Source organism: Stigmatopora argus, chromosome 1 (assembly GCF_051989625.1).
Source record: "Stigmatopora argus isolate UIUO_Sarg chromosome 1, RoL_Sarg_1.0, whole genome shotgun sequence".
Lineage (NCBI taxonomy): Eukaryota > Metazoa > Chordata > Actinopteri > Syngnathiformes > Syngnathidae > Stigmatopora > Stigmatopora argus.
The window spans coordinates 3,425,180-3,452,733 of record NC_135387.1 but is presented as its reverse complement, the minus strand read 5'-3'; the positions used below and the strand labels follow the sequence as shown (position 1 = coordinate 3,452,733).

Genomic DNA, 27,554 nt, shown 5'->3' with positions numbered 1-27,554 from the left:
TATATCTTGAAAGAGTAGTCCTCCTTTTAATGGGTTTTGTATGTGAGGATTCTCGTCTGTTCTGAAAAAGTACTCAAGAGCCGGATCCCTTTATTTATTCACATGTTCATCAGAGTATGAGCAATTTGTTTACCTGTATCTCCCGAGTTCCCAAGGGCTATACAAAGAGGGCTCATGTATAAGGGACATCATACTGGAAACGGAGCCTTCACCACCACGGATGGTGTTGAACCTCTAATCCATTTTTACCAGGACTGTCAGTCGGAATGGATTGGACGTCCGTCACCATCAAAGACCTACAGGCAAGCGTTAAATTTGGATTGGCAGAAAGACAAAAACACATTGGCCTCATGGCTGCCCAATAACCCTTCTGCATCTGTCGTCATGGTGATGAAGCAACAAGGCAAGCAAAAATATTTGGGCTTTCGAGAATATATTTATACAAACTAAGCACATAACTAACATGGTTTGGTTAATGTCATTATTGGATTGTCTTCTGAGAGGATATATACCATGTTTATTGCAACATGACATTTTCTGGATAGAACTGACTTATCGAATTAAAGTGGAATGCCACTAAATGTTTGAAGTGTTTTGTTTTTTCCCTCTCTGTTATGGCATAAATTGACAAAATTCTGACGTTACAGTGAAAAATCCCTCTGACTACGCAAGATTCTGACGAAATCTGCCTCAATTGCGTCATACACAATGGACATGGCGCCTCCTACCGGCGATGCAATCGTTAGAAACAAGGAAAAGAGATACTATAAAGCAGCAGCCTTCACAATAATAGCGACATTCTTGTCTTATACGTTATACATTTGTTAGTACTAATTATACATTTTCTGTTTTCATTTGTAATGTTTCAGAACTCTGGGTTCGGCTGGTTAACCCATTTTGCTGCGGCGCGGGGCCTCACGCGTTTTTTGTACCTTTGCCATTGCCTGGTTCATTGTTTGTAGTTTTAATTTTTAGCTCATACCGGATATCATATGTTTTTGTGTAAGGTGACTTGACTAGCGTGCACTTCCTATCAAGACAGGAGGAGGAGCAGAAAACACCCGAGGAGGGGAAGGTGTCACCAACTGATGGAAACAGTTTAACAAAGAAGAAACGAAGGTTAAGCGGCACCTGCAGCATTCGTGGTGAGTCTTTCTAGTTTGATGTCTCATCTCCAATTTGTTTCTCTATTATTCTGACATTTTAAGGTTTCAGTATTGAGTAAATGTATTAATACTGAGACATGTCATGTACAAAAAAAGTATGGAGCACTAAGCAGTATTGCCCTGTGCTCGCATGCTTCGCTGGTAAAATTCGAGCTCTAATCTGTGACTGCCACCGATTTATTGCTGTCTCTGTGTGTTATATATACACATTATAACGCCTTAATGATGTTCCATTTTGACCGGTTTTGATTATTAATATAGTAGCAAGTACCAAAGATCAATATGTTATAAAGTCACCATCAATGCATTTATGTAACCCCTCAATGCGTCTTCTGCTGCACTATTTCGATCCTCTCCACAGAAAGATGCTGACTTCATTGTGACAACGACTAGAGAACATCAAGCACAGGCAGCTGACCCACCATGGCTGCTCGCCATCGGAGACCAGCAGACATGGTAGATGGCTCGGTGGAGTCCAAAAGGACTGAGAAAAAGTGCTGTAAGTGGTTTGTTTATTCTTTGCCTCAAGGATAAAAAGTTGATTCAGGTGTGGCCCTAAAGTATATTAACTATTCAGCACTATGTAGACAAGGGGTGGGCAAACCATTCCACAAAGGGCCGCAGTGGGTGCCGATTTTCATTCTAACCCATAAAGAGGACACCTTTTCAACAATCTAGTATCCTACAAGTGCAATCTGTGGATTGCAGCCAACTTCGGGCACGAGGCGGGGTACACCCGGCCAGCCAATCACATGACACGAGGACCATTCATGGTCACACTCAAACCTATGGGCAATTTTGAGTGTTAAATCAGCCTACCAGGCATGTCTTTGGAATGTGGGAAGAAACCGAGTAGCCGGAGAAAACCCATGCAGGCCCAGGGAGAACATGCAAACTCCACACAGGTGGACCGACCTGGATTTGAATCCAGGACCCCAGAACTGTTAGGCCAACGTGCTAACCACTCAAGCCGCCAGTCTGCCGAGTTCAATATACTTTGAAGAAATTGCAATCTGTCTGAGTTCTTCCATGAATTATTTCAAAATGAACTCATCTTGAGTGCCTAGGGTTCCGAACAAGTCTCTTCTTGTCAGGTATTTGCTTTACACATTGTTCTATCCTTTATGGAAGCAGGTTGACTGGGTTGTTTTTTTTCCTCTTGCTCCAGTTGGTTTCTAAATACTTTGGCTAAAAAGTCACCCACTCAAATACAATTCTGAATGAAACATTAAGCTAAATATGGCACTGACTATTGTTACTCCTCAGCATTCCTCTTTGTTTGTTTGTGTTTAGTCATTCATTTTCTGAAACGCTTATTCTCTCAACGGTTGCGGGGGTACTGGAGCCGATCCCAGCCAACTGTGGGCAGTAGGCAGATGATACCCTGAATCTGTTGCCAGGCAATAAGGAGGACACGCTGATTCGAACAGCGATTCACACTAATATATTGGGACAATTTAGTGTTTAACCAGCCTACTACACGTCTTTCCCAATGTGGGAGGAAACCGGGGAAGCTGGAGAAAACCCATGCAGGCATGGGAAGAACATGCAAACTCCACTCAGGAAGGTCAGAACCTACTGGGGATTGAACTCTCAATCACAGAACTGTGTGGCGGACATGCTCATCACTTGTGCCACATCTGTTTGTATTAAAAAAACAATATGCCACAGATCCCACATGAATTCTGTACAAATCGGCACATCATTGAGAGCAGGGGGGCTCAAACATTCTTTGCTCAAGATCTACTTTTTAACCAACCTCCTATCTACCCTTTTTTCCGGCCCACTGGCAAAGCTTAGTTGTTGTGTTATGTTGTTATACTTTTCATCACTGCATGAGCCAATATAGTAATCCCTCGCTACTTCACGGATCATGTTTGCACGCATTGTAGGGTTTTAAAAAGTATTCATCACAAAAAATGGTTTGTTTCATATTGTCTTACGAGAGTTTCGCATTGTGGAAAACATGACTCCTAGGCAGCCTACTGCATGATTAACTCCACGAGTGTGGAAAAGAAGCAACCACTACCAGCTTAGCAGAAAGCATGACATTTTAAATGTGAAGCTCTTTACCCTCTCCACAGCTATCGATGCGTGGGCATCACCCTGACAATGTTGTGTGAATTTCAACCATTCAATCATTTTCTGGACTGCTTTATCTTCACTAGGGTCACGGGGGTTGCTGGTGCCTATCCCAGCTGACTTCGGGCACTCGGCGGGGGACACCCTGAATTGGTGGCCAGCCAATCGCAGGGCACGAGGAGACCTAGAGGCAATTAAGATTGTCCGAACAGCCTGCCATGCATGTTTTTGCAATCTGGGAGGAAACCAGAGTACCCGAAGAAAACCCACGCAGGCCCTGGGAGAACATGCGAACTCCTTACAAGTGGACTGATCTGGATTTGAACCCAGGGCCCCTGAACTGTAAGGCCGACGTGCTAACCACTCTCCACCGGGCCGCCTTCAACCATTCAGTAGGACAAAAAAGTGTTTAAAAAACTTTTTACCGCAGGTGTATGCGCTGATGTTTGCCCATCTTGAATCGCTGAATTTGACCGGCAAACACAGGCACGCGCACCCGACGTCACCAGCATTCGATGGGCAGTTCGAGAAGAGACCAACCTTCCCTCCTTTTCGGCATATTCCACCGTTGTGTCGTTGAAGATCTCTAAAATACACGTGAAATGAGTTGGGAACAAGATGGCGGCGCGCACGGGTGCAACGGCTCTTTGCTCTCCAGTTTGGTGTTTTGTTTTCTCAGTCTTATTGTTTTTTACGAACATCTGCGAGGCAAACATTTTCTACAGTCGCCGGTACTTAATTACTCTCGGTAGGAGATGCGATATATCCATCACAACAGATTACCAATGGACCTAAAAGAGACCTCGAGACCACCGGGATCTCCGTGGATGGTCAGCCCACCCAGCGTACGACGGAGGCGGCGAAGGGAGGTGTACATACACAACGACTGGTGCTGCAACAGTAGGACCATTAACACTCACTGTGCCCCTGATTTAGAGCTCTTGGCAGTTCGGTGCAGGCCCTTCTATCTACCTAGGGAGCTAAAGATTGTCATTGTCACCGGATGCTAACGTTAGCACGGCCCTTAGCCTTCTGCTAGCAACTGTAAACAAACAGCAGCTTGACCACCCCGATGGAGTCCTTATTGTCGCCGGTGACTTCAACAAAGCATGTTTAAAGACTGTTCTGCCTAAGTTTATCCAGTACGTGAAGTGTCACACCAGAGGAGATAAAACTCTAGACCATGTTTATTCTAACATCAAACATGCTTATAGAGCCACACCCCTCCCTCACCTTGCTGGATCCGACCAACTCTGCCTGTCCCTCACCCCCTTACACCCCACTCCGGAGGCTAACAAGGCCACAAATAAAGATAATAAAAACATGGCCTGAGGATGCCCTTTCTCAGCTGCAGGACTGTTTTCCCGCACCATTTGGGAACTTTTTGAACACCACAGCCTCCGGGACTACACGGAAACTGTACTTTCCTACATCAAAAACTGTACGGACACTGTCACTGTTAATAAAAGTATCCAGGTTTTTCCTAACCAAGAACCCTGGATAACCAGTGAGACACAGGCACTCATCAAATGCCGTAACATCGCCTTCAGGCCAGGGGACAAGTTACAATACAGTGCTGCCAGAGCAGACCTGAAGAGAGGCATTAAAAAGGCCAAGGCAGCATATACAAGGAAAATTGAGGAGCACTTCACAGAAAATAACCCAAAGAAGATGTGACAGGGAATACGACACATTACCAATTACAATGACAATAATAAGGTGTCTGTTAACGCAGATGCCTCACTAGCAGAGGAACTGAACCGTTTTGTTACGCAGAGATGGGTATGATGACAATTAGGCTTTTGTCGAGTCAATGATGATGACAAAGCCTATGTCCGATTATTATTATTAGTGTCCAAATTGTTCCTCCTGAGTACTCTGAGGAAATTGAGTCGTTTCTGGGCCTTCACTACTGCCGTGGTGTTTGTAGACCATGAGAGCTTATTTGTGATATGGACCCCGAGAAATTTAAAGGACTGGACCCTGTCTACACACTCCGTTTATGAGGAGTGGGGCCAGATCTATGCTGTGTTTGCGAAAGTCCAGGATTATTTCTTTAGTTTCCGTGGTGTTCAGTGTGAGATTGTTCACCGAGCACCACAAAGACAGTTTGTTGACCTCATCTCTGTAGGCCGACTCATCCCCTCCTGAGATGAGTCCGACCACAGTGGTGTCATCGGCAAATTTGATGATGGAGTGAGACTGGTGGGTTGGTGTACAGTCGTATGTATACAGGGAGTACAGAAGAGGACTCGGTACACAGCCTTGAGGGGAGCCAGTGCTCAGTGTAATGGAGGAAGAGAGGTGGGGACCAAGTCTAAGCTTCTGGTAACCTTCTAAAGAGCCACTGTGGAGCGCATCCTGGCATACTGCATTACAGTGTGGTACGCTGGAAGCACGGCAGCAGACAGAAAAGCCATGCAGAGTGATCAACACCGCCCAGAAGATCATCGGCTGTTCTCTGCCCTCACTGGATGACATTGCCAGCCCTCGCTACCTCGCATACCACCTTTGTCACAACCTGTTCCAGCTGCTGCTCTCTGGCAGATGCTACAGGTATCACAAAACACGGACAAATAGACTTAGGGACAGTTTTTTTCCCACAGCCATCAGGACTCTGAACTTGCGTTAGCATGACACACAATCCCTTCTGTGCAATAACAATGTGCAATATCTTAGAATGTGCAATATTTTAGAATTTACCTTGCCAGGATGTGACTTTTTATATTTTTATATTACTTATTTATGTTTTTTTTTAACTGGGAAAATGCACTTTGTGGAGTAGCACCACTAATTTCGTTATACGCAGCTGTGTATGATGACAATAAAGGCTTTTGATTTAATTGATTTGATTTGAAAATCTTGGATATATTTGTGGTTCTTTACATTAATATTTTTGGGACAAGTCCCGCTTCATAGTTGACTGCCAGGACTAGCTCAGCCAAACTGCATGCAGCACCAAGGGATTTTGTTTGAGCTCGAGTGGAGATCTGTTTTCTGGATTAAAGGATGCAAAATGAACCAATTAAGCACGTAACAAGGTCATTCGATTTTTATAGTTAAAAAGGGGTATGTATGACTGCATCAAATCTTACCGTCCTGCAATCTGCAAATAGTATCTTGGCGATCGATTTGATAGGTCGCAATCAATTCAGCAATGACGAAGGCGTTCATTAAACTATACGTCCCTGATTAGTAAACATATTAATTTAATGAAAAGCACTTGAGAATTGGATTCCTAATGTCATAAGATTGTCTACATTAACGTTAAATATTCTGGCATTTTTTTTCACTAGTTTAGCGAATGCAGTTGGTAATATTGAAACATGTTTTTTCGTTTTTTTACAATTGCTGTAGATTGAAGAATCCCAGTACTGTTAAGGAGTGTGATTCCTAATGTCATAAGATTGTCTTAATTAACGTTAAATCATCTGTCATTATTTTTCAGCCTGGGCCTCCTACATGACCAACTCCCCTACTGTGATTGTGATGATTGGGTTGCCTGCTCGTGGGAAGACATACATGTCGAAGAAGCTGACACGCTACCTCAACTGGATTGGAGTGCCGACAAAGGGTTGGTAACATCTCATGTGAATTTGAGACCTGCAGACACCTTCGTAACCAATATTCCCTTGAACATAGAAAAAAATTATACTACCTGCCTGGAAAATCACGCTGAGTCACTGTTAGCATTCTTAATATCCCCCCGAAAAGCCTGTTGTACACTGTAAGTTAAAGGTGTGTTGATGGATGTTTCCCACTTGTGCATAGCAACACCGTGTCCCTACTCTCAGATTTCATTTGTATTCTGTTAGAATGCAGGTGAACCAGTTTGTAGGCCACAGTAAACATGAAGGTCACCAAATGTTTTTTTGTGTGTGTGCTTGTGCGCGTGTGTGTTTACACTAATCTGGTTTCCCCACAGTATTCAACCTTGGAGTTTATAGGAGAGAAGCCGTAAAGTCATACAAATCCTATGACTTTTTCAGACATGACAATGAAGAAGCCATGCAAATAAGAAAGTGAGTGAGCACAGTTAGTGGTACATTTACAAAATGGTTAATGAATAAATGAGCCTGTATGTTCCTATAACTTTTTTTAATAGACAATGTGCTCTGGTGGCACTAAAAGATGTGAAGTCCTACCTGAATGAGGAAGGAGGGCAGATTGCTGTAAGAACACGAAAACAGACCTCTCGCTTTTTTTTTTCTCCATTTGGCCTGAATTCCACACTTTGTTTTACAGGTATTTGATGCTACCAACACCACCAGGGAGAGGCGGGAACTTATCCTTAACTTTGTAACGGAAAATTCATACAAGGTTAACTCCTTGAACCCTATTGTCGCAAATTATTGACATTCCAGATCAGAACTTCAGTGCTTTTCTTTAACCATATTTATATGCCAGTCGTACCTCTACTTACAAAATTAATTGGCTCCAGAACTTTTTTCGTTTTTTGGAAATACAGTGGTACCTCTACATACGAGCTTAATTAGTTCCGGGACTGAGCTCGTATGTCGATCTTCTCGTAACTCGAACGAACGTTTCCCATTGAAATGAACTAAAAACAAATTAATTCGTTCCAACCCTCTGAAAAAACACCAAAAACAGGATATTGGATTGGAAAAAATGTTTTATTTCTTCTAATTCGCCATCTATTAACAAAGTAACACATAACTAGTGGTTTAATAGTAATAAAATGTGTTTAATAGAACTAAAATTAGACCGATTTCGCGGAGGGTACAGCGAGTGGGACATAAAGGCAGGCGGGGTGGGGGCGGTCTATTCCGCGGCAACGCACTCTTAACAGAACAAACAAATTTAAATTAACTTGGATTAATATATACAGACACGTACGTTTAATGTAACTACACAAAACTGAATTCTAATTTTTTTAATTTTTTTTTTACCTTTGTTCTTAGGGTTGACTCCACCCGGACGGTCAGCGGGAGTTTTTAAAACGAACGCATCAAGAATTGTTTGTTTTTGCCTTCCCTTCAAAATATTTCGAAAATGACGCGCACAAATGTCCTCACAATACGATAACGCGCGACCACTTGCCAGCTTGTCAGGGTGCCTCTTTTCTACAAAATCAGAAAACTCTTGCCACTTCGCTAGCATGTCTTTGATATACTTTGTAGCCAGGCGGCCCCCCTCTTCCACCTAGTCCTCGCTACGAGTTCCCGCAACACCTCCAAATGTTCACTCTCCTGGAGCTCGATTAAATCCTGTGTCATCAGTTCTTCATGGTGCTCGGCGATTAGATCATTCACATCTGCCTCGTTAACCTCCAGCCCCAAGGAATTTCCAAGTGACACAATATCATCCAACGAGCAAGCTCTGTGACACGGGAAAATGCAAGCTCCGCCCAGTGCTCGTAGATATCTGTTATACACGAAAGAGATGTGGCAAAAAAGGCAGTGCGCCACAATGATAAACAGCCTCTCATGTCTTGGCCACCTGACTTTCTCGCATCTCGAAATTTTTCTTGTATCTAGAGATAATTATTTGCTCGAAATTTTCCTCGTATATCGAGCTGTAGAGGTGCTCGTATGTAGAGGTACCACTGTGTAGCAGTACAGCCGTACCTCTAATTACAAAATTAATTGGTTCCAGGACTTTTTTCGTAACTTGAAAATTTCGTATGTTGAGCAGTACTTTATATGTAAATTCTAATTCGTTCCACGGTCCTCACACAACTAACAACTAAACCCTTTAAAATGTGTCAGTGTCCCAAATTTGTATAAACGATGTAAGAAACACACAAAAATGAGAGGAAATTATAAGAAATTGATTTATTAATGTCTTAAAATTAATAACAAGCATACAAAATCTGCGGCCCGGTGGAGCGAGTGGTTAGCGCGTCGGCCAAACAGCTCTGAGGTCCTGGGTTCGAATCCATGTGACGTCCACCTGTGTGGGGTTTGCATGTTCTCCCTGGGCCTTCCAAAAACATGCATTGTACGCTGATTTGACACTCTAAATTGCTCCTAAGTATGGGGTGTGAGTGTACATGGTTATCCGTTTCCTTGTGCCCTGCGATTGGCTGGCCACCGATTCAGGGTGTCCCTTGCCTCTGGCTCGGAGTCAGCTCCAGCACCTCCTGCAACACTAAGGAGCATAAAGCAGGTCAGAAAATGAGATGAGACAAAATCTATCCGAGTTGAAACTTAGGGGAACAAGAGGAAGCTATCATTAGGCAACAGAGGCAGAGAGCACACGAACACAATCTAATAAACATAAAAATAAAAATAAGAATTCAAAACAACATTACATTGAACTTTTAATCTTTTTCATTAGCGTTTGTATGATTTCTTGGCATGTAATTTTTCACCCATTTTTTTTTTATCGCCACTGTTTTCTTACCTGTTTAGTTTTAAGTTCCCTTTCGGCGATGCTTGTTTTGAGACGTTTTTTTTTGTAGACGTTTTGAAAAAAATCGATTTAAAGACAATTGCTTTTGACGACTTTTAATAATGCTTCCAAAATGCACAAGACAAACGTCAAAGTGGACAATCGCACGACTCATGAACACTTTTTCAGGATGTTTTTTTCCACACAGTCGCGTGTGAAAGATTTTTAAATGTTAGCTTATTCACTACCATTATCAGTGGTATGCATTGAATTGTCACTCGGCATTCAATCCTTTGCAACTGGGATAGCTGGCAGTGAGTGACTTGTGTATCACTGCGATTGGTGACAACAGACGTCCACTCCAATTTGACTCGGGGGGTTGGTATGTGCTTGTTTCTTTCAGGTGTTTTTTGTAGAATCTATATGTGATGATCCTGACGTGATTGCTGCAAACATCCTGGTAATTAAAGGGACAAAAAATGGAAATATCAATTTTGACAGTCAAAATATTATGTTAATAATTTGTTTTCTGCTTGTAACAGGATGTGAAGGTGTCAAGCCCGGACTATCCAGATAGAGATAGAGAAAGTATCATGGATGATTTTCTCAAGAGGATAGAGTGTTATAAAGTAACTTATCAGCCTTTGGATCCAGATGAAAATGACAAGTAAGCGGTTTTGCATTTTATACACACTAACGCCTCAAATGACATTTTGAAAAAAAATGTTAATGTTGGCCAGCGGAGGACAAGGATAATCTCATCTCATTTTCTGAACTGCTTTATCCTCACTTGGGTTGCGTGGGGTGCTGGAGCCTATCCCAGCTGACTTCAGGCCAGAGGCAGAGGACACCCTGAATTGGTGGCCAGCCAATCGCAGGGCACAAGGAGACGGAGAACCTTGCACACTCACACTCATACCTAAGGTCAATTTAGAGTGTCCAATCAGCCTACCATGCATGTTTTTGGAATATGGAAGGAAACCGGAGTACTCGGAGGAAACCCACGCAGGCCCGGGGAGAACATGCAAACTCCACACAGGTGGACGCGACCTGGATTTGAACCGAGGACCCCACCCAGAGTTGTGAGGCTGACGCGCTAACCACTCGCGCCACCGGGCCGCCGACAAGGATAACACTTTTTAAAATACATTTTAGGACAGTAAAAAGTGATTAATATACCTGTCAGGTTCGCCAGTAGACATTCCCAAATTCACGCACAAATAAAGAGGAAAAGACAGTCTTCTGGAATTTTTGCCTGCAAGGTGAACGACCGCTGAGACAGCTTCCCAGCTCCGTTCTGACCTTACACATCTTTTCTGTTGCTTTATTACATTCGATGACCCTGATTACATGTCTCAACTCTAAAGGGAGGGGTGGAAAACACAAGTGGGACATCAGTGTGTTTATCTATGTGACCAAAACACGTCCACAATAGTTAAAACAGATGAGGACTGAAGCGTCAGGAAGCCTCTTGGAGCGTCCGTAGTGGAGGGCCGATGACGCAGTCCTCAGGGCAGTTTCCAAGTACTCCGAAGCGTCCTGTCTCCTCTTTGTTTAGATTAAACAAGGCTTTCAGTAGCAACAACTATACTTCATTGCAAGCAAGTATGATAATAATAATATGCGCAGAACAAAGGGTGAGCAAAGCGTTCTTTAATAGCGAGGCCAAGCTTACACTTCATTGCAAGCAAATATGAAATAAAAACCCTGACTTTAATTGTTTCTTTTTCTGCTGCAGGAGTTTGTCCTTTATTCAGGTCATTAATGTCGGCCGCAGATTCCTGGTAAACAGGGTACAGGATTATATTCAAAGTAAAATTGTCTACTACCTCATGAACATCCATGTGCACTCCCACTCCATTTATCTCTGTCGACATGGAGAGAGCCATCACAATCGGCAAGGACGCATTGGTGGAGATTCTGAGCTGTCAGAGAGAGGGAAAGAGGTGTTAAATAAGTCTATACAATTTCACTATTTTTTAATATGTCCCAACTACATTTCTCTTTTTTTTAGTTTGCTGTTGCACTGAAAGGTTTTGTAGAAGAACATCGCCTGTCAGACCTGAAAGTTTGGACCAGTCAACTGAGGCGCACCATTCAAACGGCTGAAGAGCTTGGCGTTCCCTACGAACAGTGGAAGATCCTCAATGAGATTGATGCTGTATGTCCCTGGGCTGACTCATTCATGGTTGTTCAGTTGTTAAGTTTTTACTACTTTGCCTTTCAGGGAGTGTGTGAAGAGATGACTTACAAACTTATCGAGGAAACGTATCCAGATGAGTATGCCATGAGGTACCAGGACAAGTATCACTATCGCTATCCCGGAGGAGAAGTAATGTGACATTTCAGTTTTTTTCATTGATCACTGATTCGAGTTAGCCTAACCCCTTTATTTTGGCTTCAGTCCTACCAAGACCTGGTGCAGCGGCTAGAGCCGGTAATCATGGAGCTGGAGCGACAAGGCAATGTGCTAGTCATCTGTCATCAAGCTGTCATGCGCTGTCTACTTGCCTACTTTCTGGACAAGAGTGCAGGTAAAATAATTTATTTTCTTTATTTAAAATAATTTTACTAAATAAAATAAAATGCATAAGAATGTACCATATTATACTGTTTAATATACCCGGGTATATTGAATGATTTTTGCTTTTTTGAGCCCCCCGTTTGTGCGCCATTTAATATACCCCTCGCGTTAGATATACCCGGGTATATTAAACGGCAACTCAGCTTTTTTGGCAAGATTTGTATGGTGTTCATGGGGGCAAAATGATAGATAGTTAAGTTCATTAAAATTCCAAGTCAGACTTTATTCAGCAGTAAGTAGTTACTTGCACACTTTCGCTTTTTGTTGCTGAAAGTGGTTCGCAGCTCGTGTAGAATGGCGAGCTTTCGTTCGACAGTCAGTTCTGTCCGCTTTTTCCTACTCGCTGTGCTGGAAGTAGACGCAATGTCTTCTCTGAAAGCTTCCGTGCTGCTTGTGCTTTCCATATTGAATGAGTGACTGCACAATATACACACTTATATCGTATTTACCCGGGTATATTAAATCGGGGGGGGGTGGGGGGGGGGGGAGTATATTAAACAGCAAAATACAGTAGATTGTACTGTTAAATTAGTAAACTTGGCTAAGGTACCAAAATCTCTTGCGCTTAAAGTGCAGTCTTTATTTTGTTTACTAATGAAACAGATTAAGGTTAATCCTGTTACATGACCTAGATAAACCTAATACAGGTATAGTCTGCAAAACGTTGATACACCCCATCACGTGCGTAGTGGATGGTACCTTCCCCTTTGTGCGCCAATTAATATACCCCTGCCGTTTAATATACCCGGGTATATTAAATGGGGGGTATATTAAACAGCATAATACGGTAAATACACTGGGTGACAATGTTTGGATGTTGGATCCAAAATGTTTAAAAAAAAATACTTATCTGATTACTATGCTTTTGCTACATGTATCTAAAAATCCATATCCCAGGGCTTCCAACCATTCCAGAATTTCAGGAGTTTCTCCGGAAATGCAATGCAAGCTCCGGACAACCTCCCTAAACTCCAGAAATCCCAAAATATTTTCACTTATTTTTTTTTTTTTAAGCAGCCATTTCAGAAAAGTACCAAATTTCCAATTTGATTTGAATTGTCCTACGCTTACTTTTTTTTCCCTTTTATATAAATTTTGCCCGAACCGCATTCACTTCGGAAATACTCTGGAAATGGGACTAGGGCACTCCTGAAAAGGGGTCGACGGAGGTTGGCAGCTCTGCATATCCTTTGTGAATACACTGGTGGTGTAGTCTTCCCTCAAATATCGCGCCTTAAACTTTCGCAGATTCACTTCTTTTTTCTGAGGGAAATTTAAAAAAAAAGTTTATAAAAATATTGAGAACTTGCCCCGGATGCGCAAAATTCCTCGGTACGCCACTGAAGGAATTAATCAAAATATATTTAAATAATTGGGAGAAAATCATATTGGCGCTTAGCGTGAGAAAATTGTTATTATTTTTTAATGGAAAAAAAAGATTTAAACCCCAAAAATGGAATTTTGATGACCCCTGGGACTACAACCCCAAAGTTCCCATCTGAAATCAAAAAGAAAATTCAATTTTTTTGGTTCGCGGTTGTAGATTTATATGAAAAAATAGAAAACAATAGGGAACCGGTGCTCGGATGATTCGCCTAAAGATGTTTCGCCAACGGACGTTTGACAGACGAACAGACGGTTGTTCGGCCGAACGGTTGTTCGGCCGGAACGGAGCTTCGGCCGAGCGGAGGTTTCGCCGGCGCGCTCGCCCCGCCCCCGGATCGTGTATGTACAAGTTTTTCAACCTCGGTCCGCGGGCCATATACGGCCGTTACAGATAACATTCATTTAGGAATAACAAGGGCATGTACTGCCCCCCGCTGGGCATATTTCTAAATACAAGTACACGGCATATAATGACAGCAATCATGTTAAATCCATCCTGAAACAGCATTTAATGATCAAATACAAATACTGGAGCTCTTTGGACATTGAAACCGAGCCCAGGGAAGTGAATTCCTCGGTAAAATGTCGCGATGATGTCGCGATAAGGCAAAAAAAAACGTCTATATATATATGACCATTCGCCAAACGGCTCAAAATGATTAAATACAAATACTAGTATTTGTATATACAATACTAGTAATGTATTTTATACTAGTATTTTATTTAAAAGAAGACAAAGGAAATTCACATATTCTTCGAAAATACAGACTAGATGTCCGATGTGCGTAGTGAGGCAATGGAGCTCGACGTCATCGCTTGTCGGCCATTTTAAGAACAGAGCCATTCGCCAAACGGCTCAAAATGCTCTCAAATTCGGTCAAATCCAGCCGAAAACAGCGTTTAATGATTAAATACAAATACTAGTATCTGTATTTGCGACATCAAATGTCGGATAGGCACTGGGGAAACACACCGTTGATGTGTGGTGCTCATACTTTGAAAAATTTATGGAGCTCGGGATTTCAGCGGGGCATCAGCGTTTAATGATTAAATATTTATGTATTTGCGACATCAAATGTCGGATTGGCACTGGGGAAACACACCGTTGATGTGTGTGGTGCTCATACTTTGAAAAATTTATGGAGCTCGGGATTTCAGCGGGGCATCAGCCAACCCAATCCGCTCATGTGTCACGATCCTTGGTTACGCTCGGGAAAAAACGCCGCCGATATGTGTGGTGCCCACGCTTAGAAAAAAATTATGGTGCTCAGGATTCCAGCGGGGCATGTGTCACCCCTGTCCGCCCACAGAGCACTGTGCTCGGTGAAAAACCCCTCCAATGTGTGTGGGGCTCAAATTTGGAAAATTTTTGGAGCTGCAGAAATTCAGCGGGGCGTCGTCCAACCCAGTCCGCTCACGGCGCACTATTCTCGGATAGGCTCGGGGGGAACCCCCGCCGATTTTTAAAGTGCTCAAACTCGGGAAATATATGGAGCTCGATAATGAAACTCAGCATGTGTCATTAAAATCCGCCCACGAAGCACTGTTCCCGGGGAGAAACCCCTCCGATGACCGTAGGGATATGATTTACCTACTCGGCGGGCCGGATTAAAAATCCTAATGGGCCGTATATGGCCCGCGGGCCGAGGTTGGAAAACTTGTACACACACGATCCGGGGGTCGGGGCGAGCGCGCCGGCGAAACCTCCGCTCGGCCGAAGCTCCGTTCGGCTGATTGACCGTTCGGTGGAACGTCCATTCGGCGACCTGTCCGTCTGTCAAACGTCCGTCGGCGAAACGTCTTTAGGCGAATCATCCGGCCACGTGGGGAACCTTCCAAAGGATGATACGATGCGAGAGGCGAACTCACGATAACAAAATGGAGTCTCACCAGCGCTTCGTTCTTCTTGGACATGTTGAGTTAATGTTGAGTACGGAATAACTTTCGCATTTAGTGGTGCGCAGCTCAAAGCGTGCGGTCAACGTGGGGAAATGCATGAGCCAATCAACTAGCTCTAAGTGTCCAGACCTAAAATTAGCCGCATTGTGATCACGCGAATTACGCATGCACATGCAATACTGGCATGTACATGCACTGTGCACAGCGCACATAGCAATTGACCTTGAATCCATCGATAAATGCGAGCAATGTGCGTGCCGGCGTGCTTTTTGTGCGCATCTATTTGCGAATTTCTCGCACGCTACGGAAAATGGCTGAGGAAAATTATTGGAAATAATTTTGGTTCGGCGACCTATATCTGATAATTTTTCACCATAAACAAAAATATATTTACATCGTGAAAGCCCAATTGAAAATATATGGCAATATACTGCAATAGGGGAGGCCCGGTGGCGCAAGTGGTTAGCGCGTCGGCGTCACAGCTCTGAGGTCTTAGTTTCAAATCCAGGTCACGTCCATCCTTGTGTCCTGCGATTGGCTGGCCACCAATTCAGGGTGTCCCCCGCCTCTGGCCTGGAGTCTGCTGGGATAGACTCCAGAACCCCCCGCGACCCTAATGAGGACAAAGCGGTTCAGAAAATAAGATGAAATGAGAATATACTGCAATAATTTTCTACCAATTTTTCACTGCCGACCCTGGTGTTGTGGCGTGTTGGTAAACCAAGCGCTATCCTGAAAAGACCGAAGACTTCCGGGTCTAATTTTTAGGAGAAAAAAAATAATTAACAGGAGGATATGCGTGAAAGAGCCGTCTCGTGGTGCAAATGAATAAAAAAAAATCTTGTGAGGTGATGTCCGCGGCTGGATGGAATGAACCAGCATTATGATGGATTTACGCCGCAGATACGGCCGTGAAGCTGGCATGACGATAGGACGTCAACACATGCCATGGAGCCACTCGGAAGCAGAAAATCGAGCTATGTGCATGGCTAATTGACAGTTGGATGGCACGGAGGAACGAATTGGAAGTTGAATTCCTCATCCGGTGGCGCATGTAGGCGGCAAGCGAGGTCTGCCCCGCGACACGGCCCCGGTCGAAGCAGGGAGGAACACGTTTTTATTGGGAAGCGGATGCCTTCCAAGACATTTGTATTCAGATCTTAACTGAACGGCTCATCATCATAATCTGCGGGAATGCTGCTGCCTGGCTTCATGGTAAAGTCAGATTTAATCAACAAGTTCATTAAAAATTAAACATTCCCATACGTTTGTCATGATTTCTAACCCATTAGCTGCCATCGACATCACTAAACATCCATTGCATTTTGATTCGGAGGGCTCCCATCCACTCAGTCAAATTGGATTGGATGTCTGCCAGTGCCGTGCAATCCATCCCAGTTGAAATGGATTGAATGTCCATGGCTGTCAGTAGCAGTGAACGAGTTGAGAGCTCCTGTACTTCAAAAACTTGAGTCCATAGTGAAAAACTGATCAGAGTGTTAGATTCTGCAAAAAAACACAAAAAAACTAAATCAGGATGTCCTGAGTCTTATTAAGACAGGGCTGAGGTTATTAGCCTGTCTTCCAGTATTTTTTTTATTTTTTTAACTTCAGTGCTGAGTTCTAGCAGCAAGCGGAGGACAGAGGAATGGCTTCCGCTTGCGAGTTTCAGCATGGATTTTCACATTTATATGAATTTACAGAAAAAAATGTAATTAAAAATAAAATTTCCCCATAAAAAATCTGCGATGTAGTGAAGACACAATAGTTGAAGCTGCGATATTCGAGGGATTACTACTCCATTTGGGGGCTTTTGGTAACAAAATGGCAGTCTCACTTATTTATCTTTGAAAATGTAATGATATGATTCTATTCATTCATTTTCTGCACCACTTACCCTCACAAGACGTAGTCTGGTGACATTGTGAATTGGTTGCCAGCCAATCACAGGGCTCAGGGAGACGAACATCCATTCACTTATACCAAGTCTGTCTCTTTGTGTGCCATACAATTGACGGGCGACCAGTCTAGGGTGTAGTCTGCCTTTTGCCCAAAGACAGTTGGGTTAGGCTCCAGCAACCCCCGCAACCAATGTTCCCTCTATTTTTTTGTTTGTCTGGGCAGAAAGACAACCTCCCTGAGCACACTGAGTACTGGTGTGAGCAACATCATCATTGCTCGCTATGGGCACACACCAGTATCACACCTGCCATAAGCAGGTGCATGTCTACTACACATAAATGATTTAGTAATAATAAAATGTAATGATTAATATCTATGAATGGGCGGCCCGGCGGATGAGTGGTTCGCGCGTCGGCCTCCCAGCTAAAAAAAATGGATTTTTTTGTGCGCTCCATATGATTTGCTGTGCGCAGAGAAGACGAGAGTAGTGCGCAATTGCGCACGCGTGCACCTTAGAGGCTGCCATTTTATATTTTTTATTTTATCCTTGCGTTTAAAGTAGTAGCAATTTGGACACACAATGTTGTGTGCCAATAAGAACAATATTTTAATTTTAAATAATTTCCCATTATTTTAGGAAATATATATTCAAAATGATTTGCTGAGAAGCTTAATTCAAAGATTAATCTCAACGTTTTCTATGCTGGTGTAAGTTTCTATTTCTTCTGTCACGTACTGTTCTGCGTGTGTTTGGCCGTGAATAAATGCCATTGTTATTCCTAAATGAATGTTATCTGTAACGGGCAGAGGTTGAAAAACACGTACACACACGATCCGGGGGCGGGGCGAGCGCGCGAATCCCGTTTTGGCGAAACGTCCGTTTGGCGAAACGTCCGTCGGCCAAACTTCCGTCGGCCAAACGTCCGTCGGCAAAACGTCCGGTCACACCCGAAGTGGGACTACCATAGTGCGTAAGGCACAAAAAAGAGTTTCAGCCTTGTGCCCCACCGATAAATAATTTTGATTTCTTCACCACAGATGATCTTCCATACTTGAAGTGTCCCTTGCACACTGTCCTCAAACTAACCCCAGTGGCTTACGGTAAGTCCCTCGCCATTTTCAGAGCTGCTGAACCTGACACAGTGTCCTTTTGTGTCATTGAGATCTATTTTGTTTCGCACCAACAGGCTGTAAAGTGGACTTGTTTGACCTGAAGGTGGATGCTGTCAACACTCACAGGGACAGACCATTAGTAAGGTTTCAATTATGTCTGATAAAGATTGAGTGGCAAATGAATCCATGTGTCACCTGAAAACAGCTGTTGAACCTTTACAATCAGAGGTGGACATTGTAAAAAATCATTTTCAATGCCTTTTCATGCCTTGTTGCTTAATGTAGCTTCAGGTGTCAAGGGTTGGTATTCATTGCACCTTATATTTTTCCATTTCTATATGTACCGTATTTTATATACTATGAGTCACACATTTTTCATAGTTTGGCTTATAGTGTGATAAATATGTTGGTTGTTTTTGTTGGGTTGTTTGTTTTAACATTTCCTGTCTGCCTCAGTCAGCTTTTTTTTGGTGCATCAGTGCCTCTTTTAGATCCAGCTTGTTTCATGGTTATAATTGTGTGTTATTTGCAGTGAGACGTTCAGCGTGGAGTCCTAGACAGAGTGAGTGCTCCCACATGAACATATTGAGTCATTTACAGAGAAACACTAGTTAAAAGGGGTTGGAGCGATATTGACAATAGCTTTATCGCTTCCAGAGCGCAGTGTCTCAGAACTTGGGTAGTATTCAGAAGTTTTGTGGTTTGTCTAAAATGTCTTGGATTTTGGCAATTTGTGTTGACATGCCCTGGCAAAGCTGTGTCCTGTTGTTTAATCTTCACAGCTGAATGACGTGTTTTCCCTCTTTTTTCAAAGGTCGCTGGCCTCTTTCATTGTTTTTTTATTTTGTGCAATGTCTTAAGCGAAAACACTGTCATTTGTGCTTTTCTCCTTTGTCATTCTGGGAGGTCTATTTTCTTAAGTCGGTTTTATTTCGCAACACTTTAGCTCAGAGCTTGTGATTATTTCCCATTAGGCTGTTGTAAATGAATTGATGTTCCTCCTTTCTCCAGAAGAAAGAACGAGTAGAGGTTCCACCAGGTTTCTACCGGAGGAATAGTTTCACGCCGCTGTCCAGCCATGACCAGGTCAAACGGCCACGCCTTTACAGTGCAGACAATCCTCCGCAGCATTTCCCTGAGGCTGCGGAGGGTGTGGGGCTGCCAGAAAAAGAGGTAAGTGTTGAATTTTGGACGTAAAAAATATGACAGAAATGGGTATGTTTGTCACTGCTGTCCCAGAAGATGAGCTCACATGGCTAAATTAGAAAACTAGGCTCATGTTTGACTGTTGGTGTGGTGTTTTCATGACATTTCAGCACTTTCTCCGTGAATCTTTGCAGGACTCACTGAATTGTTTCAGAGCAGGAGACACAAACCATGATGGCAGTTAAAGAAAAGGAGGTTCCAGGTACTCCCAATGTAATTTGCTGACCAAATGTCTGGGCTGGCTTTGCTGCTGTGTACCTCTCACTTGAAGTACTCCCAAGAAATTGGTTTGCGACCTGCAAACTAAACAAAGTTACTGTACCGGTCAAGCATATACATTATTACTCCGTCCATTAGTTATTTGGAAACAAGTAGATAGATACCTTCTGGGTGTCATGTGTAATCATCTGGGAGATTTTAATTTATTTAGCATTTCTTTTCCTCTATCATCGTCCATCAACTTGTTTGCTGCCTTTGACGGTAATACACGTCCAATATATTTGAAATGGGATTGTTCCAGTTAAAGGAGAGTTGATTTTTTTGTCCCTTTCTGGTCTACCATTGTTTCTGAGGCCTGTTGTATCCCACTATTTAACGTTTTATTAAACAGATTACAGTAATGGCAGCCATGAATGTAGATATACTCATTTAAGAATGTTCAGAGTGACCTATGAAGAAACCATAATATATTATGATGAGAGTAAAATTGTAAAAATGTTACATTGGTGTCTGAAGCATATAATATTCTCTCTTGAGCCTAAATACTATTATTTTCATTTGAGGAAAAAAGATACTTCATCTTAAATGTTGATAGTTTTCTTCCCACCAACTGATATTGGTATTTTTAAATAAAAGTAATGACATTTACTGTGATTGCAAAAACGATTGAAAACTTGTGACTTCAATGCAATGTTGTAAAGGGCTTTCGCCTTCAAGGTTATCTTTTTGTCTGCTTCAGTTGCTGATGTATTTTTTTTTAGAATCATTGCCATTTCATGCAAGTCACAAATATGTCCAAGGTATTACGTAGACATTTAGTGGCTTGATTGCCATTAACTGTGATTATGAAAGACCTTGTTTAAATCTTCCGCTGCCAGTGATGATGATAGACGTACAGTCTTCCCTTGATTATCGCGACTTCCCTCATCGCGAATTCACTTCTTCGCGCTTTTTTTCTGCTATTTTTTTTTTTAAGTTCATAAAAATGTGACAATCCATGCTGAAACTCGCAAATGTAAGGCACTGTTGCAACTAGGTTTCAGCACTGAATTTTTCTTTTTCTTTTTTTTTAAATGTGGTTATATAGGGGTGACCCTACTTTGCAATTTTTCGATTATCGCGGCCATGTCTGGTCTACATTAACCGCGACTGAAGAATAAAAAAATATGTATAATGTACATTTTTTTAAAAAAAGTTCATAAAAATGTGAAAATCCACATTGAAACTCATAAGCGGGAGACACTCTTGCTACTAGGACTCAGCAATGAATTTATTATTTTTAAAAGTACTTATATATATTTTTTATTATCGCGCCCATGTCTGGTCTACATTAACCGCGATATTCGAGGGATTACTGCACAATCATCTAGCATTTTCATCCCTGTTGTGAATTTAGAGTTCATTACTAGTAGACGTACAATTCATTTGAATTGAGTGAGTATTAATTTGCTGCCAAGCCTTACACTTCAAATTGATTGGATGTCTACTGCTGTCAATGGCAGTCAAAGAGTTAATTGTGTCTGAGAATTTGAATTTGCCTGATGTTTTTTAGATACAGAATGATGAAATAGCCTTTTTAGATGACTATGCGCACAAAATTGCAGGTACGTCCACTTTTGTCACATGAACATTGCTACAAAAGCCTGCTGTACTTTCATTTCAGTTTAAAAAAATGCATTTATTTCAACCATGTATTATGGATTTTTCCTAACCTCTTATTCAAAGATGTCTAATAATCAACGTAATACAATCCAATAAAAAAAATAATTTACTAAACTGGAGATGTTGGCATCCTTAGTGTGTGCGTGCGTGTGTTTGTTTGAGTGTGTGGGGTTTGTTATAAATAACGTTATCCTACCTTGTTCACTCCATATTCCGATTGGATATGTTCGCAATACAAGACAGGAGGACCATCTCGTGGCATATGATCTTTTTTATCGATTTCATTACGTCATTATACAAGTATAATGAGTTTAAAGCTTTCACCACATAGTGCACAAATAACAACAACAAACCGGCAAATAAATAAGAAATAAATAAGTAGTCCAAGTGAGGTCAGCAGAGCGGAGCAGGCTTGTTCTGTCTGAAGTCGAGGATGAGTTCCATGGTTTTGGAGACGTTCAGCGGCAAGTTGTTGAGAGCGCACCACTCGGTGAGTCTATGGACTCAACAACAAACAAATAAACACACAGATAATCAATATGTATTAATGATAAATAAATAATAAATAGTAATACATAAATAAGTAGTAGAAGTAGTAGTAATAAGTCTTGATTATGTCCTAGGTTGTCACCCTCTGCAGGTTGGTGTTTAGGTGCTCCTTTCTGAGTACTCTCAGGAAATGTAGCCTCTGCTGCACCTTCTTGACGGGTGCTATGGTGTTTGCTGACTAAGTGAGATCAGCAGAGATGAGGACTCATAGGAATTTGAAAGTCTCGACTTGCTCCACACATTCGCCGTAAATTTCCAGGAGGGACGGAGCAACCTTGTTCAGTCGGAGGTCCAGGATGAGTTCTCTGGTTTTGCAGACATTCAGCGCCAAGTTGTTGAGAGTGCACCACTCGCTGAATCCAAGGAGCACATCTCTGTAGGCCGTCTCATTCTCCCCTGTGATCATCCCCACCAACATTGTGTCATCCACAAATTTCACATTGATGTTCTCAGGGTGCGTGGGTCTGCAGTTGTGTGTGTTGAGCGAGTAGAGCACTGGACTCAGCACACAGCCTTAGAGCAAGCCGGTGCTGAGCGCTCAGGCAGATAAGACGTGGTGACCCAGCCTCATGTGATGCCTCACGGTCGGTTGACCAGAAAGTCCTTAATCCAAGAGCATGTGGAAGGTGAGAGCCTCAGTTTGGTCAACTTGAGGATAAGAATGTCCGTTTAAATGTTGTTTCAGGCTGAGCTGTAGTCGATGACATGCATTCTGACTTAGCTCCCGCTTTTCTCAAGGTGACTCAGTGCATCGTGGACGGCGGTGGTTATTGCATATTCGGTGGATCTATTCGGCCAATATGCAAACTGATGTGGGTCCTGGATGAGTGGAAGACAGGCTTTGATGTGTTTCAGTACCAATTTTTCAAAGTACTTAGTGATGATTGGTGTGAGAGCTATTGGGCGGTAGTCGCCCAGATTGTTAACAGGTGACTTCTTGGGTACTGGGAGGATGGTGGCTGATTTTAGACAGGCTGGGACGCAGGCTTGTTCTAGTGAAAGGTTGACAGTGTCTGTGAAGACTGGTGCTAGTTGATCAGCACAGGCCTTAAGTACTTTGCCTTGTATTGGAATACCTGTCCTGTGGCCTTGCTGGGGTTGACTGCATGGAGCACAAGTTCACTACAATCATCCACTACCACTTACTCGTGGTGGTATGATTGTAAGTGTGAATGGTCATTTGTCTCTGTGTGGCCTACGGCTTACTGGCGACCAGTCTAGGGTGTAGTCTACCTTTTGCCGGAAGTCAGCTAGGTTAGGCTCTAGCAACCCCCCAACCCTTTTGAGGATGTGGGGTATGAAAGATGAATGAATATATAATGTTGTTAATGTTGTTTGAATTCTTAATCCTGTATTTATCAGATGTGTGTTCATCTGTTCATGCGGTCTCTCTATGTTGCCTACGTTAGCTTCCTCTTGTTCCCCTGTGTTTCAACACGGGTAGGTTTTGTATATACAGACACTCCTCAACTTACGAACGCAATTGGTTCCGAGCGATTGTTCATAAGTTGAATTTGTTTGTAAGTTGATTTAGTGCTATATTTTGTATTATAATTTATGTTTAAGGCCTATATAAGTATATTGAAGGTTTATATAAGTGCATTTGTATGTTTAAGGCTTGTATAAGTAACACGCATTGGTTTGTACTGAAAAAAAAAACATTTAATAAAATGGAGAGAATATGTACAGTACTGTAGAGAGAGAGATAGATTTATGTATTAGAAACTGGCCAAAAGAAGCGACCTAATGACGATTGCAGTTTTCTTCTTTTTTTCATCATAAATGATGCAGTAGCACTGTATGGCATCATTCAATTGATTTGCAAACTTTGTGCAACGTTCAATATTTGGGTCCTGCTGCTCGATCTTTCTGTTTATAAATGGTACTGAATGTGCAACGCTCACCACTTTCTGACGCGCATCAAGCTTCGTTATTATTGCCACTCGTTTCAAATGAAATGGCTTGCCTCTTCCTTGCAACTCCCTCAATAGAAGCCTTTAGCTTTTTACCAACCATATTCAATATTGGATGCATGAGATATTTAATGATACAAATGAAAAAGGTTCTTTGCACACTGGAGATACATTCACGCACTTCCGCATTGCAACGAAGAAGGTAGATGTTGGGTGAGCTGAGCTCTCACAGCGCCAGGCGTCGGTGTTAGCGGCGGAAAGAAGTACTACTCCGAAAAAGACGCGAAATACAAAATTGGACTTGCGAACATTTTTGGACTTAAACGCAATTTGCAGACATGTTCGTATGTACCGTTGTTCGTAAGTTGAATGTTCGTAAGTAGGGGAGCGTCTGTACTTGTTATTCATTTTAAGAAAATAATAAATAATTTTATGATGATTTTTTTCTGATTTGAGTGTGTTTCTCACATTGTTCATATACAATTGAGACATTTTGACCAATTTATAGGGTTCAGTTTGTAATTGTGTGAGGACTGTGGAGCAAATTAGTCAATTTCAGTGGCGGTCCGTGCATTTTCTCGTAGCGCCTTCAACAAATCAATCCAACCCTCAAAACTATTTTATGGCTATAAAATCTCTACTGGAGCTACAGCTGCGACACATAAAAAATAATCAATAAATCAATGCACAAAAATGGGGTAAAATCCACTTCCTAGCAGCATTTAATGATTAAATACAAATACTGGAGCTTTTCAGACATGAAAACCAGGCCAGGGGGGTGATTTTCCCGGGAAAAGACAGCGATGAACGTCAATGAACGTCAAATCAACTTGAGCTATTTTGCCTCAACTTTTTTCTCCTCAATTTCAACTTTCTAAATCAGTGGTTCTTAACCTGGGTTCGATCGAACCCTGGGGTTCGATGAGTCGGTCTCAGGGTGGAGCCTCTGCCACAGAGGTCAAGACACATCAACTCTTTTCATGATAGCATGCCACGCTTGACCATCGCTGCTGCAGATGATCATGTGACATTGCTTGGCCAATCAGTGCTACGAGGAAATTCTATATCTTGAATTTAAAAAAAAATCATATTTTATTTTACACTAAAGTAGGGTTCGGTGAATGCGCATATGAAACTGGTGGGGTTCGGTGATGGCGCATTCGAACCTGGTGAGGTTTGGTAGCTCCAACAAGGTTAAGAACCACTGTTCTAAATATTCTATTGTCAATGTATTTGACAAAATACAGTATATGAGTGTAATATAATCCTGTGCATTAATGCATATATGTTCAAAGCCACTATAACACTTTTCTCATTCCATTTTGTGAAGGAAAGCTCTGTAGCTCTGCTGGGGTGATTCAAAATGAACGCTTCATTTATACCGGAGTAAAGTTTGGGGACACTGCCACAGCTCAGTGCATTGGATTGGATTGGATAACTTTATTCATCCCGTATTCGGGAAATTTCATTGTGACAGTAGCAAGAGGGTGAGAATGCAGATACAGGAAAGGCATAGTTACAAGTTAGACAATACAGTCGCAAAGGCCGCAGAACAACAAAGCAAAAGCATAAAGTACAAAGCAAAGTATATGGGATTATTAAGAATCACCAAATCAAATCATTAAGACAGAAAAGCAGCAAAAACACAAAACGAGCAAGAGCGGACGGAGCTACCGCCACCGGCTGCCATTTGAGCGGCGCCATCTTGGTTGCGGTAGCAAAAACGGATACAGACTCAAGAAAAACACGTTGTAGAGTTGGATAAAACTGTGTATGACAGCGTAGGCATGGCTGAATGGTTCCAAAAAATAAGTAGCAGAAAGAAGCCAGGCTAACACAACAAAGAAAGTTGTAAAAACATTAAAGTATAAAGTAAAGTAAAAAGGAATGTATTAAGAAATATTAAAATGTAATTAAAAAAAGATAGAAAGGCTGTAAAACAAGAAAAACAAATAATAGTGGACAGAGCTACTGCCACTGGCTGCCGCATGACGACGCCATCTTGGAAAAAAATGGTAAGACACTCAAATAACGAGTGCATCCCATGTACTTTAACAATTTTGCCCTTACACCAGATTTCATCTTGTTGGTCATTGAATCCCGGTGCCTGAGAAGGGCAGAGGGCATTATAAAAGATAAGACAATACACATCCTGGCTTCCACCTCTTCAACCTGCTGCCCTCTGGAAGGCGCTACAGAGATAAAACTGCCAAGACAAACAGACTCAAGGACAGTTTCTTCCCAAGAGCTGCCACCATACTCAACTCAACTCGAGTTCTGCACCTAGGAATCATCAAGACTTAGTACTACTACTTATACTACTTATTTATTATGTTGACCACTTATTTATCTATTACTATTTCGTGATTATTTATCATTACTATTTAGTGATTATTTATTTATCATTAGTATATATTGATTTTGTATGTGTTTGCTTGTTTGTTGTTGCGTCCTTAGACTCAGCGAGTGGTGCGACTTGGCGCTGAACGTCTCCAAAACCATGGAACTCATCCTGGATTTCAGACGGAACAAGCCCGCTTCACTCTGCTGACCTCACTTGGGCTACTTATTCATTAATTTCTTATTTATTGATTATATGTGTCTGTCTGTTTTTATTTGTGCACTATGTGGTGAAAGCTTTAAATCTCATTATACTTGTATAATGACAATAAAAAGCATTCAATTCAGTAGTTGAGCAAAATACTAACAGAATAAATGAAGTGCATATTTATGGCAAGAAAAGGAGTCTACAAAATGTGTCTTTGCATATTACTAACAGGGCTGGGGAATGAAAAGATCTGGTTCAGTAAGATGTGGTTCTTGAGTCTTTGCGGAGAATAGATCTGTACAGTGTAGAATGCAGGGATGTGTTGTTTTTGCAAACGTGAGTTGTCTGCAGTAATGAAAGTCAAGGTGATGACTGTGTCACCTGGACCAGACAGAAAAATATAACAGCCTGATACGGACATCGAACGACCGCCCAAGATGATTCTACGTATTTTATTTGTGCAACACACCACAAGCCATTTGAGATGCCACACCTTTGAGGTTTATACATCTCAGCTCATCTGAGGAACAGGACAGACCTGTAACTAGACTTTACACAGGTCAAGGGCAAGGTAATGTCCTATATAATCCTGTATTATGCTTTTTCCATAACGTTCGAGTTGAATACACTTTGAAGAAATTGCATCTGTGTCCGAGTTCTTTGCATTTTTAACCTTCTATCATGAGGACTACTGAACACGTTAGGGTTCATTTTCAGAAGCTAATATTAACGTAGTAGTTTCCCTGGGCCACATTTGGGGTTATGACGTCCAGGGAGACCCTCATTTCAAACAATACCTTGAAGTGATGCGTGCTTCGTGTTCTGTCTGCCCCAGTTGTGGAATGTGAAACCCCCCAGAGGTAGCCAAGCCTGTTTAAAAAGGCAGACAGGAAGCAACGTACAAATACATGACTGTGGTTGTGAACGAGGGTCGCCTTGGGAACCATGATGGGGAACAAGGCCATATGAGG

General features: G+C 42.2%; 1 protein-coding gene across 5 annotated transcripts; it reads left to right on the top strand.

Annotated features, from left to right (window-relative positions):
- Positions 1-729: 729 nt before the first annotated feature.
- On the top strand, positions 730-21,687 carry LOC144075671 (6-phosphofructo-2-kinase/fructose-2,6-bisphosphatase 2-like). Of its 5 annotated transcripts, XM_077603011.1 has the most exons (16): positions 735-1,145; positions 1,528-1,665; positions 6,697-6,822; positions 7,174-7,270; positions 7,354-7,420; positions 7,494-7,568; positions 10,006-10,062; positions 10,145-10,269; positions 11,341-11,548; positions 11,617-11,763; positions 11,830-11,934; positions 12,007-12,136; positions 18,412-18,474; positions 18,561-18,625; positions 19,498-19,659; positions 19,827-21,687. In XM_077603011.1, the coding sequence occupies exons 2-16, from the start codon at positions 1,590-1,592 to the stop codon at positions 19,875-19,877; spliced, it is 1,554 nt and encodes a 517-aa protein (XP_077459137.1). In that variant the 5' UTR covers positions 735-1,145; positions 1,528-1,589; the 3' UTR covers positions 19,878-21,687. The 5 variants fall into 5 exon arrangements, with proteins under 5 accessions (XP_077459214.1, XP_077459137.1, XP_077459298.1 ...); XM_077603088.1 differs by lacking the exons at positions 19,498-19,659; positions 19,827-21,687 and adding an exon at positions 19,019-19,048 and having other exon boundaries at positions 730-1,145; XM_077603172.1 differs by lacking the exons at positions 735-1,145; positions 1,528-1,665; positions 6,697-6,822; positions 7,354-7,420; positions 7,494-7,568.
- The last annotated feature ends 5,867 nt before the right edge of the window (positions 21,688-27,554 follow it).